The sequence below is a fragment of the Plasmodium relictum genome (genome assembly GCF_900005765.1).
Source record: "Plasmodium relictum strain SGS1 genome assembly, chromosome: 11".
Classification (NCBI taxonomy): Eukaryota; Apicomplexa; class Aconoidasida; order Haemosporida; family Plasmodiidae; genus Plasmodium; species Plasmodium relictum.
Genome location: NC_041689.1, coordinates 260,743 through 275,870, shown reverse-complemented (window position 1 = coordinate 275,870; position 15,128 = coordinate 260,743). Strand labels below are relative to the sequence as shown.

Below are 15,128 nucleotides of genomic sequence, written 5' to 3'. Positions count from 1 at the left end.
ATTATATAAAAAAATACTTAAAAAAAAAAAAAAAGACTTGTGATTATATAAATGTAAATATATTTTTACTTATGAAAATTTTCAATTTTATTTTTTAATTATTGATTTTAGTTTTAAAAAATTTTTTTTTTTTTTTTTTTATTTACACTATTTGCATTTTAAATATTTTGTGAAAATATTGTGAATACTATCTTTAATCATTTGTTTTAAGAAACTTTTTTTATGTTATTATATAGGATATTTCTTAATTTATATTAATTATATATATATAAATAGAAAAAAATTTAAACGTAAACTACTTCCCTATAAGAGCAATATTTTATTTTATATAAATATATAAATGAAAAAATAAGATATATAAAATAAAGATAATTAGATAAAATGTAAAAAAATAAACGTATTATATTTTTCTATATACAAGAAAAATGCTATTATAAGCTCAAAATAAAAAAAATATATACACATAATTAAAAAAGAAATAATGAATTTAAAAGAATATTATATAAGTCATACTAAAAATAATAAGTGTATTATCAAAGAAAAAAATATGATAAACAATTGTGACATTAATAAAATTTTTACATTAGAAATAAAGGATATATTGAAAAATTTTACATGTGAAAAAGAAATAAATGAAACTATAGAATATGTAAATGATAAGATTAGCACATTAAATAATTTTATTAATACAATAGCAAAAGAAAAATATGAATACTTTTATAAATATACTGATGAAATAGGTAATATAAAAAAAAAAAAAAATTGGAATTCTTATGAGTTAGAAAATATTCAAGAAGAATTTAGTGTAAATAATAAAGCTTTAAAAGAAAATAAGAATAAATTATTATCGTTAATTAAAAAAAAAAAATGTTTAATTGAAATAGATAAAATTTTAAAATTATATGTAATAATAGACGAAGAGATAAAAAAATTATGTAATGAGATAAAAGGAAACAAAAATTTTGAAATTTTTAGTTTTTTAAAAGAAGAAATGGAAAATAATGAATGCTTTGAAATGATAGATATTGATTTTGAAGTTTTTATGGAATATATAAAAAGGTTAAATAATTTAAAAACATTTATATTTTATAATAATATCCAAAATATATCTATAATTAACTTAAAAATAAAAAAAATTAATTATTATGAAAATTATATAATTAATATATTTGTTAACTATTTATCAAAGAACTTTTTTAAAGATGAAAATTATGTAAGTAGAGTAAAACTTTGCTTGAGTGCTTTTACTTATTTAAATGTTGAAAAAGACTGTTTAAAAAAAGTAGTGGATAATAAAATTAGCAATGTATCTTCATATATTTCCAATATAAAAAAAAACAAAAACATAAAAGAGAATTTTTTTTTCATTATAGAAAATTGCAAAAATAATATAAATCAAATCAGTTACATAAACGAAACCATTAGAAATAATTATTATATTGGTAATATAATAAAAACTGAAGATATAAAAGAAAAAATATATGATTACAAAAGTTGTATAAATGAACAGTCCATTGATGGTATGTATTATACATTAAATATTTATAATGATTTTTATTTACCTTATATTAAGATATTAATAAATAATAAAATTAATGAATATATAAAAAAAGAAAATATGTTATATGTTTTAAACTTAATTGAAGAATTTTTGCATATAACTAGGAATATAAATGACTTTAAAGTTCAAGAAAAGGATTTATTATTAAGTTTATTTAGCAGAGAATACGAAGAAATAACTTTTAATTCTATTAATAAATTAGCTAATTTAGTTGAATTGTTATTTGAAAAAAAAAATTTAAGAGACAACATAGAATATGAACATGATTATAATTTTCCAACAATTTTTGATATAAAAAATTATGTTATAGTATTATATAAAGAATTATATACGTATATCTTTTATCCTTATTTATTTCGAAAAATAATTGTATCTTGTAATAATTCTCTATTATTATTAAGTAACAATTTAAACAATTTAAAACAAAATATAAAATTTCACATTGAAATAGATACAAAAAAGAAATATATAAATTGTGAATATATTTATAAAAATTTTAAATATAACTTAGAGCTCTTTTTAATTAGTAGAAAAATTCTAAAATATTTGATACTAAGTTTAGCGAAATTAAAAAGGAAAATAATAGAAATGAAAAGCTATACATATAGATTAATAAATGCTAATTTATTTAATAAGAACAGTAATTTAACTAATATATTACATAAAAAAGAGAATTATGAAAATACTGCAAATTATATTGATAATAATCCGATTAGCTTTTCATTTAGAGAATCTTTTGATGAGTTTTTCAACTTTCAGGATTATTTAAATAATTATTTTTTTAATATAATAAATATTAGAAATGAAGAACAAGAAGATTTTATTGAAATTGAAAACTGTAAAGAGAGAAAAAAAAAAGAAGAAATAAAAAAATTAATAGAGAAGAAGGAACAAGAAATAGAAAATGAAAAGAAGGTAGAAGATAAAAAAATAGAACATCAATTTGAAGAAAAAGAACAAGAAACAGAAGAAGATGAGAAAAAAAAACTAAATAATTTTGAAATTAATTTTATCACAGATATTAAATATAACTCTTTTAATTTGAATGATTATTATTATCTTAGCGATGAAGAAAAAGAAGAGAATTATGAAATGACTTCTTTTTTTATTAAAAAGAAAAAAAAAAAAAAAAAATTTTTTTTTGATTTAGTTGAATTGGAAAAAGGAATGTGTGAACTAAATAATGTAGTGAATTCATGCATATATGAATGTTTCGAATGTTTTGAAAAAAAAGCATTGTCATATTTCAAAAATAATTGTAATATTTTAAACGCAGATGATGTTTATTCACTATTTGATCAACTATGCATTTATTTTAAAAACTCTGTTGTTCAGCATATACCTTTGTCTGAAATGAAACAAATTATAAATAATTTAATTAATAGAATAATAATTTATTTAATTTCTTTATCTTCTTATTATTTAATTCATAATATGGATATTTATATATTTAAGTATTATGAGTCATTGTTAAAAATAGCTAATAATGAAATGTTATCATCTTTGAATTTTGAGCAAAAATTATGTTTTCTTTTTAAAAAATCAATAGATATAAAAAATAGAAAAGAACCTTATGAAAATATTCCTTCTTTCTTTTTACCTATAACATTTATAATTTTACATGAAGGAAAAAACATAGTGAATTATTTAAGTACGAAAGTAAAAATATAATATATATATATATATATATATATATATATATATATATATATATATGTGAATTTAGACAATATTACACTTAAAAATTATTAAAATTTAATATATTAAAATTAAATAGGCAAAAAAATATTAATCACAATATATATAAACTAAAAGTATATTAAAATTAAAAAAAAAAAAAAAAAACTAAAAAAATATAACTTTTTTTTTATTTTTATAGATATAACGGAAGAAAAATTTATTAATCTAATGATAGATTATCTAAAGGATCCTATACAATTAATGGATAAAAAAAATAAAACTAATCAAAATTTAATTTTTATGATTAACAAATTTTCCAAAAATATGATAATGAAAAAAGATTATTTTAATAAAATATAGCAATATTTTGAATAAAAAATGAAAAACGAAAAATATTTTGAATATATATTAAAAAAATAACTTATGTAAAAACACAAAAACTATAAATTAATTTATTTTCATATATTTATGATATTATTACTATATTACATATATATATGTATATATATGTATATATATTTATACTTTTTTTTTTTTCTTTTTTTGATTAATTTAAATATAAAAAAAATAATTTTTTTTGTTCACTATTTTCAAAATTTGATGGTAAAAAATTTTTTTCATCTAATATTGTTATTTTGTCAAAGTTTTCTTTTGGTGATGGCTCTTCAATATATTTATAAAAAGAATGAATAGCAATTGTGGGGATATCTATAATTTCATTTGACTTATCAGTGATCAATTTAAAAGTGTTTAAATGAAACACCAAATCTTTCGGGTAATTAAAATAAATAGCTTCAATTTTTATATTTTTATTTATTTTCTTAGCTTCATTAATGTATATTGCTCTGTCATTTACACTTCTATTACCATTATCCATTATAACACTTTTTCCTTGAATAATACTTTCTTTTAAAACTTCTAAACATTTTTTTTTTGTTTTTAATTCACTTAAATTAATTTTAATGAAATCAGAAAAATAATTTTTGCATAAAAATGTTTTTCCACATCCGGGGGGTCCTATTAAAATGACTAACATTTGATAATAATTTTCCTTAGGATTTTTTTCTATATTTTCTAATAAAGTTTCTTTTTTTTCTTTCTCAATAGCATTATTCATTTTTTCTTCACTTAATTTTTCATTTTTATTTTTTTCAATGAAATAATGTAATTTATTTGTATTTTCTAAATTTTTATTTAAGTCCTTTGGATCAAATGGAAAATTGGTTGATATTTTATTTTTTATATTTAAGAATAATTCTTCAGGTGTATAAAAAGTTGCATTTATATTTAAAGCAAATTTTAAATCAGTATCTGTGTAATCTTTTTTTAATTTTTTATAAATTTCATCAATATCAACTTTTACATTATTTTTAGCATATATATATTTTAAATGATTAATATATAGCCTTTTAAAATTGTCGTCATAGGTTCTGTTTGCATTATCCCCAACATAAATTATCTCTTCTATTTCATTATTGTTATTTTGTTTAGCAAAATTATACATTCCTATTCTTGGTTTTCTATACTTATCATTTCTTAAAGCTAAATAACACTCTAAAGGTATACCTATTTTTTCTATAACATCATCAACTCTATTTATAATATTTAATAGACTTATCTTTCCTGTGCTTACTCCTTTTTGATTAGAAAAAATTATAATTTTATAATTTTCCGAATATTTTTTTTTTAAAAAATCTATTACATTATCAGAATAAAATATATAATCATGCTCATTTTGAGCAGGTTTAAAATATGTACGAGAAAGAATTAATGTATTATCTAAATCAAAAGAATATATTTTTTTGTAAATTTTATCTTCTTTATCCTTAACAATACGATACACCAAACTGTCTTCTACCTTTAAAAAAAAAAAAATAAAATGTTTTTTTTTTTTAAAATAATGAACAATTTTATTTTTTCTTCTTTTATAAATATATATAAAATTATTTTACTATATTCCACTTTTTATTAGGTAAATTAAAATGTGGCATACTCCTTTTTTTCATTATATTCATAAATATTTAAAATTTTTTAAAATAAGGTACTTTTTTTATATGCTTTTCTTTTTACACAAAAAAAAGAGAAAGGTAATACACTATATTTATAAATATTAGTAAAAAAATTTCAAAAAGGAAAAAATTCTCCTTAAAAACTTGTCATTGCTACTAAAATAACAAATTTTTCATAAAAATCAATAAAACATACATAAAATAATATTTATTTAGCATTTATAATTTTATACATATTTAGGTGTATGAATATACATAAATAATTTTTATTTTTTTTAACTTTAATAAAAAAAAATATTTAAATCATATAAAATACAAAAATCCTATATATAAATATATTTTTTTTTTTTTGTTAAAAAAAAATTTTGTAATTTGATTTATTTTTATTTAAAAAAGGAAAAAAATGTAGTTTTATAGTTATTTTATTATTTTATTATTATTATTTTTTTTTATATATAAATTATTAGGGAATTTTTTTTGTAAGAATTATTTAAAAGATAATAATACACAAAAGTTTAAAATAATATTAATGATAATAATAATAATGGAAATATGATTAAAATAAAAGAAATAAAATATTTTTTTAACTTTAAAAAATTATATATGAGTTCTTATTTAAATTATAACAAATATACAATAAAAAGAAAAACATATATAGCAGCTGTCGAAAATAAATACACATATATAATATTATTAAATAATATAACTCATATTGGTGATAAGGGAGAAATAATAAAGATTAAAAGAGGATGTGCTAGAAATTTAATTAAAGAAAGAAAAGCAGTTTATGCAACATATGAAAATGTGGATAATTATGCTGATAAAGAGAAATATCAAAGAAATCAAAGAGTTGATATAAAAAAAAGTGTACTTATAGAAGAAGATTTTGAAAAATATTTTGCACAATTAAAGAATATAGATATAACAATTTATTTAGATACGTATAAGTATACTAATAATGTTTCATATAACTTGTATGACTTTTTTAATTATATTTCTAATAATTATGAATTAGATTTAACACATAAAAATTTACATAAAATTAATTATTACAAAAACAAAGAAGATTATAGTAATGATAAAAAGCAACAAATATATTCAGATATTAATAATTTGAATGATTTAATAATTCAAAATAACTCTTTTTTTAAATATACTGGAATTTATGTTATTTATTATTATCTATTTTTACCAAACACTAATTTTTTAAATGAAATAATTTTTAGAATATCCTCTCTTCAAGAATACGAGTAATTTACTTCATATGCACATTTTATTTATTACTGTTATATATATATATATATATATATATTCATAAATAAATCCTAAATATAATTTATATTTTCATTTTATTATGTATTTCTCATTTTGTAATATTCCAATATATTGTTCTATACATTTATTATTTTAATTATTTTATTTTATTTTTCAGATTAATGAAGGATGAGAAAAACAAGAAAACTGACATTATCTATAGTATAGATTAATAAATAAAAAAAAAAATAAAAAAAGATAAAAAGAGTATTTTATATTTTAAGAAATTCTTAAAAGAAATTGTAAAATGAATAAAATATCTTAAAAATAACAGTAAATACATATATAATGATTATGCAGTATATGCATACTACTAATAGCTATGAAATAGGAATAAAAATGTCAAAATATAATATAATTAAATATACATTTTAAGTATCAGAATAAATAATTCTATAATAATAAAAAAAAAATTAATATAAAAAATAAAATTAATAAATAATTAAAAATAAAAAAAAATTATTTTTTGTATGATAAAAAGAAAAAAAAAAATTTGAAAACTTTTATATATTTTTTAAAAAAATAAAGGGAATTGTATTTATTTATACTCTTCAAAAAAGTAAATATTTTCACTTTTTTAAATTGAGATCATCTAAAATTAATTTAACATTTTTGAAAAATCTCTCATTTTGTTCATTTTTTTGAGAAATTAAAGAATTTAATTTATTTTTAATAAAATTAATTGTATCGCATTTTTTGATAATTTCTTCAGTTTGTTTGATATAAGAATTATATGAAGTATGAAAGCATAAGGAATATATATATATGAATTCCATGTCATCTGTCCTATTTCTAAAAGAATGAATAATTTCAAATAACATTTTTCTTAATTCATTATCATTATTTTCATTTAATACTATTATATAATTAAAAAATATTTTTATAAATAATATATTAATATTAGCATTGTTCGATTTAATTTCAGAAAATTGTTTTAAAATAAAATTATATTTTTTATACATATAGTATCTGGGGGTAGACAAATTAAACATATTCAAATAAAATCTTAGACAGCATAATAACAAAGAATCTAGTTTATTATCGTCATTTTCTTTCAAATTTTCTGAATTTTTAATATAAAAAGATATACAATCATATACTAATTTGAAAGCATTGAAAGAATATTTATTATTAAATAAAAAATCACAATTTTTATTTAATACTAATACTCTAAATAAATCTATTACTGGAAATATATAAAAAGGAGACCACTCAAAAAGTTTAATAATTAAATTTATATCTGCTGTGTTAAATTTATACATATTTTTGATATCTTTTATATATATATTTATAATATTGGTTAAGGAATTGATGTCTTCATTATTTAATTTATATTTATCATCATCTGAAAGAAGTAAATTAAATTCTTTAATTTTTTGTAAAATCCTATCCAGTGAAGATTTCTGTACTGTAAAAACATTTAAAATAGTTTTAAAATTCTTTTTTTTATTTTCATTTTCTATTTCATAATTTTCCCTATTATTTTTAACTGGAGAGTTTTGGTTAATAAAATCAACAATTGATTTTACATGGCTAACAGAAATCCCTTCTCTTTTGCAGAATTTTTCAGCTATTAAAAGAATATTATCATCTTTATTATAAGGTAGTTGCTTTATACTACCATATCCTGTGTCTATTGAAAATATTTCATCATAATATCCATGTTTAAATAACGTATCTCCAATATAAAACTTTTTTTCTGATTTAGTATCATCAACTACATCACCAATAAGAACCCACTGACTATTTTCGTATTTATAAGCCTCATACTTTTCCTTATTTTTAAAAATTTTTATTTCTCCTTCTTTTCCTATGATATTGTTTATATTTTCTATTCCATTTACATTTTCATCATTTATATTATTTTTTTTTCCATATTGTTTTTCAAATATTTCTATTATTTCTTTTTTTAATTTTTTCTCCTTCTTATTAGTGTATATTCTAACGGAACTGTCATTGCAAGCACATGCAAAATCACCGTTACTTAACAGTTTAATATTCCATAATGTATCAGTTAAATAAATAGTTTGTAGGCAATTAAAATTTTCGTTTATTAAATTATTTTTTCTTAAATTAGCTACATTATATGTTTTCATTAACTCATAAATATCTTTAATACACCATATTTTAATGCTTTTATCATCACCGCAACTAATCATTATTTTCTCTTTTTCATTTACACACACATAAAAAATAAAACCCTTGTGTCCTTTATATATTTTTATCAAATTAAAATTAATATCATAAATATGTATATTTTCATCATTAGAAAATGTAATAACGTTTTTATTTTCATTAAATAATATTATATCACGAACACTATCATTGTGTATATTTTTAATTTCGTCTGTTTTCTCTCCTTTGCTATTCCATATATTCAATATATTATTTTGAGAAATAGTTAGTATTAAATCATTTAAGTAATTTACATATACAGCATGTTTATGATTATTTAATATTTTTAGTATACTGTAAGAGTACTTATCTCCGCTAATTCTACTTTTCTCATTTATCTCATTACTTAAATCGTTATTATTTTTTTCTTTTTCATTCTTTTCAATCCTCCAAATAAATACTTCTCCATTCCAATCTCCACTTAGCAAAATATTTTCATTTTTTTCAACAATACTACATATGCTATTCTTATGTCCTTGTAATACTAATTCAATAAAACCATTTAAATTAAAAAGATAAATATTCCTATCATTTCCTCCACTATATATATATAAGTGATTCTCTATGTTTTTTTTGCAATTTTTTAATTCACTTATTCCCATATATTTACTATAACATAAAGAGTAAATAAATTTCTCATGAATCTCTATTTTTTTATATAAAATAAAATTATAATTATATAAATAATCATTATTATTTTCATTCTGTTTTTTTTCATCATTTGAACATTCTATTTCTCTTAAGTTATTTATGTTGTTTTTAATATTTTTTTCTTTCTTATTCATTTCTTCATATTCTCCTTCTTTCCAAACAATAATTGTTCCATTACAATCAGCACTAACTATATATTGAAATTTTAAATCATAATCCTTTAATTCATCAAATAAATTACTACTTATAACACATAAACTCCTTATTCCTTTATCATGACCAATTAAAATTCCTCCTAATTCATATTCATTATCTACTTTAAAAGAAAAAAAAAATTGCTATTTTATAAAAAAAGTGGAAAATTATATATATAACATATATTTGTATTTAAAATTTGTTATATCATTTTAATATATTTTTTAGTATTTCTCTGTAGTTTTCTTTTATTAGTTATGTTTTATTCTAATTATAAATATATATATATATATATATATATTGTTTCTTTTTGTTTAATTCCTAACCTTCCATTGTTAAATAAAGTAACAAGTATAACAATATAGAAATAAAAAAATTATCTAAATTTATTTAATTCAAAAATAATATTAAATAACAAATGTATATCTAAGAATATTTATAAAAATGAATTTTAAAAATAATTAAAACTCACTAAAGAAATGAAATTACAATTTTTGCACTTAAATATTTTAACATCCTAAAAATACAAACTTCGAAAATTATATATGAATACACTAAGAAATATAAGGTATGTTTTAAAAAAAAAAAAGAAACGCAAAATATATATATGTATAATAATATAAGGGATAATTTATATAAAATAAAATAGAACAAATAGTATTTTGCTAATTAGAAATATTATGTTTATATAAAAATAATAGTGTAAACATAGAATAATTTTTAAATAAAACTCCTATTTAGATATATTCCATATAAAAATCATTTATATAATATGAAATATTATTTCTTGAAGGATAAATAACAAAAAAAGAAAAAAAAAAAGAAAAAAATTTTTATTTAAACATTTTACTGTAAAAAGAAATATCTAAAAGAAAGCTGTTCTATTCAATATATTTAACCAATAAAAATATTTTTCACAATTGAAATTATAATAGCATATGATATTAATAATTTTTTTTTTTTTTTTTTTATAAAAATTAAAATAAAAAGAGAAACAATAGTAATTTGTTATTAGGTTTTATTTTAAAATTTTAGTATTTTTTTTTTTTTTTTATATTATTTCCTAAAATAGTTTTAATATTTTCTTTTTACAGTATTATTAAAATTGTATTAAAAAAATTACCGAATAAGGAAATGTATCAATAAATTTTAGTATATACACATTTAAATATTTAAAATTTCTTTATATAAAAAATAATTAAATTGTTTTATTTTTATTTTTATTTTTATTTTAATTTATATATATATATATATATATATATATATATATATATATATATATATATATATATATATATATTACATTTCCTTTAATGTTTTGTATATTTTAAAACTTTAAAAGAAATATAGTTTTTCATTAAAAAAAAAAGTTAATGTTTTATACTAAAAATAGTATAATTCCATGGTTTTTCAAGAAAACGTATATAGTGAATAAATTAAAAAAAAATGAATATCAATTTTTTGTGTGTAAATATATTGGAAATGCTTTTTATATAAGAAAAAATGATACTAACACTTTTACTAATTGCCAAATAAGATTATGTTATTGTAAATATAGTGAAAAAGAAATAAGAGAAAACAATTCATATGATAATTATTTAGTAAGAAAAACGCAAATAAATAAAAATATAAAAAATATAAGAAATAAAAATAAAATAAAAATTGATTTAAGAAATAATAGTTCTAATAATAATTATGCTATTAATAATTCAATAAATAATAAGAAAAAAAACTTTATTAATAATTTTACAAATAATAAAGAAAATAATAATATTAGTAGTACTAAAAATTGTATTAATATAAATGAAGAAAGCACAATGGATTTATGCACAAATAATAGTGCTAGATTAAAAATTTTATCAAAAAGAATATTGAAGAGTAAAGATCAAAATATTTCAAAAAATAAAGATTCTAGTACTGGCGAGAATAAAGTAATAATTGAATGTAAGGGAAAAAAAAAAAAATACTTATTTGAAGAATTTTCTATTTTTTCATTTAACATTTTAGCAAATAGTTTAGTTGATTATAAATATGATAGCAACTGCCCCAACGTTATGAATTGGATGAATAGAAAAAAATGGATTTTTCAAAGCATTGTTAAAAAATTATCAGATATAATATGTTTGCAAGAGGTTGAAAAGTCTTATTTCGTGGAACTACAAGGTAAATTAAAGAATTTAAATTACAAAGGATTATTTTTAAAAAAAAAAAAAGAAACCTGCAAGGATGGAATTTGTATTTTTTATAATACAAAAGTTTTTGAATTATTGTTTTTTGATGAAATTATTTATGATAAATCCCCTCTTTTAAAGAAATGGCATGTAGGCTTAATAGTAGCCTTAAAAAATTTAAAATCAAAAAAGATAGAATATTATGATGAGACAGACAATAAAAGCAATATCAAAGATAGTAAAAATAATTTAAATGATAATATATCTGATATAAATGATATTGTTATTGTTTCTAATACTCATTTAATTTTTGATTCTTACAAAGGAGATATTAAATTATATCAGTTATGCTATATGACTTATCGTTTAATTCTTATGATGAATAAATGTATTAACTATTTAAAAAAAAAAGACGAAACAGATGAAAATACTAAAATTCTTGAACCATCTATTATATTTTGTGGTGATTTCAATATAACACCTAATAGTTTATTATACTATTTTATAATTAATAGATATATAAATTTAAAAAATATAAATTTAAAATTTTTATCAGGTCAATATTTAATGTTTAAAAAACAATATTATTTCAATAATTATTTCAAAGGAATTCAAATTAGAACAATGTTTGATGAAAGCATAATAGAAGATTTAAAATATGAAGAATGTAACAATTCATTGGAAAATATAAAAAAGGAATCATTATTTTTTTTTTTTAAAAGTAAAAATATATTAAATAAAGAATATTTAATTAACATATTTTCAAAAAAGAATAACTATTTAAATGATTATAATTTTTTTGATCATTACGATACAACAAAAAATAAAGATAAAAATATATATGATAACAAAGCAAAGAACTTGTATTTCAACATAGAAGAAAATGAACATGAGTACAATGATAATAAAAAAATTTTACATAGAAATGAAGATAATTACAACAATTATGAACATAATGATGAGGAATACTTCCTTGTAGAAAGAAAAGAAAAATTTAGTCATGAAAAAGAAAAAGACTTAAATAATGATAAAAAGAAAGAAATAGAAGTAATAATAAATGAAAAAGAGGATGACTTTATTTTATACTACCCTTTATATTTTAAAAGCATATATAATAGATTTATTGAAAATAGGATAGAAAAATATTGCTATAAGTACGATAGCATTGATAAATTAAGTAATAAAGAAAACAACGTAATGTTAAACGATGCTCCATTTACTGTTTTCCATGGGAAACAAAAAGGATGTGTTGATTATATATTTTATTCATATAAAAATCTTAGGGTAATATAAAATAACAATAAAAATTTTAGCTTTTAAATAATTCTAAATAAATATTTCCTTATTTTATAAATGTTTGCAATTCATAAAATTAAATATATTTTGGCCATAACAAAATCTAACATTTAAAAATTTTTTTTTAATTTTCTTTGTTTTAGAAAATATCGTGCACTAAATTGCCACCTTTTGATAAACTTGCTAAATATGGGTGTTTGCCGAATAAGGTATGAATATTAAGAATATAATATTTTTAATTTTGTTATATTTTATAATTATTATTATTTTTTTTTTTTTCAGAAATATCGTTGTTCTGATCATTTGTATTTACATGCTACGTTAATCAGAAGAAATATTGAATAATAGTAATAATAATGAAATACTAAATTTTTTTATTTTTCTAGCTTATATATTGAAATATAGAATATATTTTATTAATCTTAATAAATATATTTACAAGTATGTGTTTGATATTTTCATCATTCAATTTTTTTTAAGAAAAAATGTTTTCTGTTCATTTTTTTTATATGAAGAATATATATTTTTATTTAATTATTAGTATCATCCCTATTATTCCACTTTGTATATTTATATATATATATATATATTTTAATATTAAAAATAAAATTGTTTTTTAATATATCTTTGTGTTATTTATTAATTCAACTTATTCTAATTGATAATTTTTTTTTTAATAGATGTAGAATTAACTCTAAAATATTAAAATTGTTTAAATGTATTATATATATATACTTTTTTTTTTTTTTCGGAGCAAAGAAATAATAAAAAAATATTATAAATGTTATTTTATTAAGATAATTTTTTCTCCTTTTTTTACAAATAAGACAAAAAATTTTATTGTTTCAATGAATATTTGATCTTATTTATTTTATTTTTTTATTTATAATCTTTTAATTTTTTATTTTGTGTTTTTTTATGTAGCCAAAGCTAAAAAAAAAAAAGTTTAAAAGAAACAATAATTAATTTTTAAAAAAATTCTAAGATAAATAAAACATAAAATTGAAAAAAATTATACTTTAAATAAAAAACATAGGGTTCCTATGTGTATATATGTGAAAGCATTATGCTTTAAAATGAACACTTCTTTTTATGTATTTCATGCAGATAATCCTCATTTGATAACCCATTTTATCATATTCATAGATATATTTAATTAGATCAAGTTGCTCATCTATTTATGTTTCCTCATTTATATAAAATTATTAATTTATTTGAAGATATTTATATTTTTGTGCATTTTGTATTCATTTATTGGTAGTTATTTATATATATGAGTTTTATATATTTTAACTTTTTGATTCGAACCTTATTATATATTTAAGATATTAATCTGTTTGACTTTGTATATATATTTAGATTATTTGAAGTTATTTATATTTTTGTGTGTTTTGTATTACTTCATTTATTAAATATTACTTATGTATTTAATTTTCTTTATTTTGATCCTGCTGTATATTTAATATTATTAATCTATTTGAGTTTGTATATATATGTAGATTATTTGAAGTTATTTATACTTTTGTATATTTTGTATTACTTCATCTATTGATAGTTATTTATATATATAGTTTCCTTTATTCTAATCCTTCCGTATATTTAATATTATTAATCTATCTGAGTTTATATATATATAGATTATTTGACGTTATTCATATTTTTGTATATATTGTATTACTTCATTTATTAAATATTACTTATGTATTTAATTTTCTTTATTTTGATCCTGCTGTATATTTAATATTATTAATCTATTTGAGTTTGTATATATATGTAGATTATTTGAAGTTATTTATACTTTTGTATATTTTGTATTACTTCATTTATTAAATATTACTTATGTATTTAATTTTCTTTATTTTGATCCTGCTGTATATTTAATATTATTAATCTATTTGAGTTTGTATATATATGTAGATTATTTGAAGTTATTTATACTTTTGTATATTTTGTATTACTTCATTTATTAAATATTACTTATGTATCTAATTTTCTTTATTTTGATCCTGCTGTATATTTAATATTATTAATCTATTTGAGTTTGTATATATATGTAGATTATTTGAAGTTATTTAT

At 17.0% G+C, this 15,128-nt stretch overlaps 5 protein-coding genes across 5 annotated transcripts; 3 read left to right on the top strand and 2 right to left on the bottom strand.

Annotated features, from left to right (window-relative positions):
• Positions 1-481: 481 nt before the first annotated feature.
• Positions 482-3,601, top strand: PRELSG_1107500 (conserved Plasmodium protein, unknown function; the record flags this gene model as incomplete). The annotated part of the gene is made up of 2 exons (XM_028677330.1): positions 482-3,212; positions 3,441-3,601. The coding sequence occupies 2 exons, from the start codon at positions 482-484 to the stop codon at positions 3,599-3,601; spliced, it is 2,892 nt and encodes a 963-aa protein (XP_028533731.1).
• Positions 3,602-3,788: 187 nt separating this feature from the next.
• Positions 3,789-5,247, bottom strand: PNKP (bifunctional polynucleotide phosphatase/kinase, putative; the record flags this gene model as incomplete). Its single annotated transcript, XM_028677329.1, has 2 exons — positions 3,789-5,099; positions 5,194-5,247. The coding sequence occupies 2 exons, from the start codon at positions 5,245-5,247 to the stop codon at positions 3,789-3,791; spliced, it is 1,365 nt and encodes a 454-aa protein (XP_028533730.1).
• Positions 5,248-5,802: 555 nt separating this feature from the next.
• Positions 5,803-6,737, top strand: PRELSG_1107300 (50S ribosomal protein L9, mitochondrial, putative; the record flags this gene model as incomplete). Its single annotated transcript, XM_028677328.1, has 2 exons — positions 5,803-6,500; positions 6,683-6,737. The coding sequence occupies 2 exons, from the start codon at positions 5,803-5,805 to the stop codon at positions 6,735-6,737; spliced, it is 753 nt and encodes a 250-aa protein (XP_028533729.1).
• A 396-nt stretch (positions 6,738-7,133) lies between these two features.
• DOA1 (polyubiquitin binding protein, putative) lies at positions 7,134-9,918 on the bottom strand (the record flags this gene model as incomplete). Its single annotated transcript, XM_028677327.1, has 2 exons — positions 7,134-9,703; positions 9,912-9,918. 2 exons carry the CDS (start codon positions 9,916-9,918, stop codon positions 7,134-7,136), a joined length of 2,577 nt encoding a protein of 858 aa, XP_028533728.1.
• A 1,040-nt stretch (positions 9,919-10,958) lies between these two features.
• On the top strand, positions 10,959-13,397 carry PRELSG_1107100 (DNase I-like protein, putative; the record flags this gene model as incomplete). The annotated part of the gene is made up of 3 exons (XM_028677326.1): positions 10,959-13,040; positions 13,196-13,261; positions 13,335-13,397. The coding sequence occupies 3 exons, from the start codon at positions 10,959-10,961 to the stop codon at positions 13,395-13,397; spliced, it is 2,211 nt and encodes a 736-aa protein (XP_028533727.1).
• Positions 13,398-15,128: the final 1,731 nt, after the last annotated feature.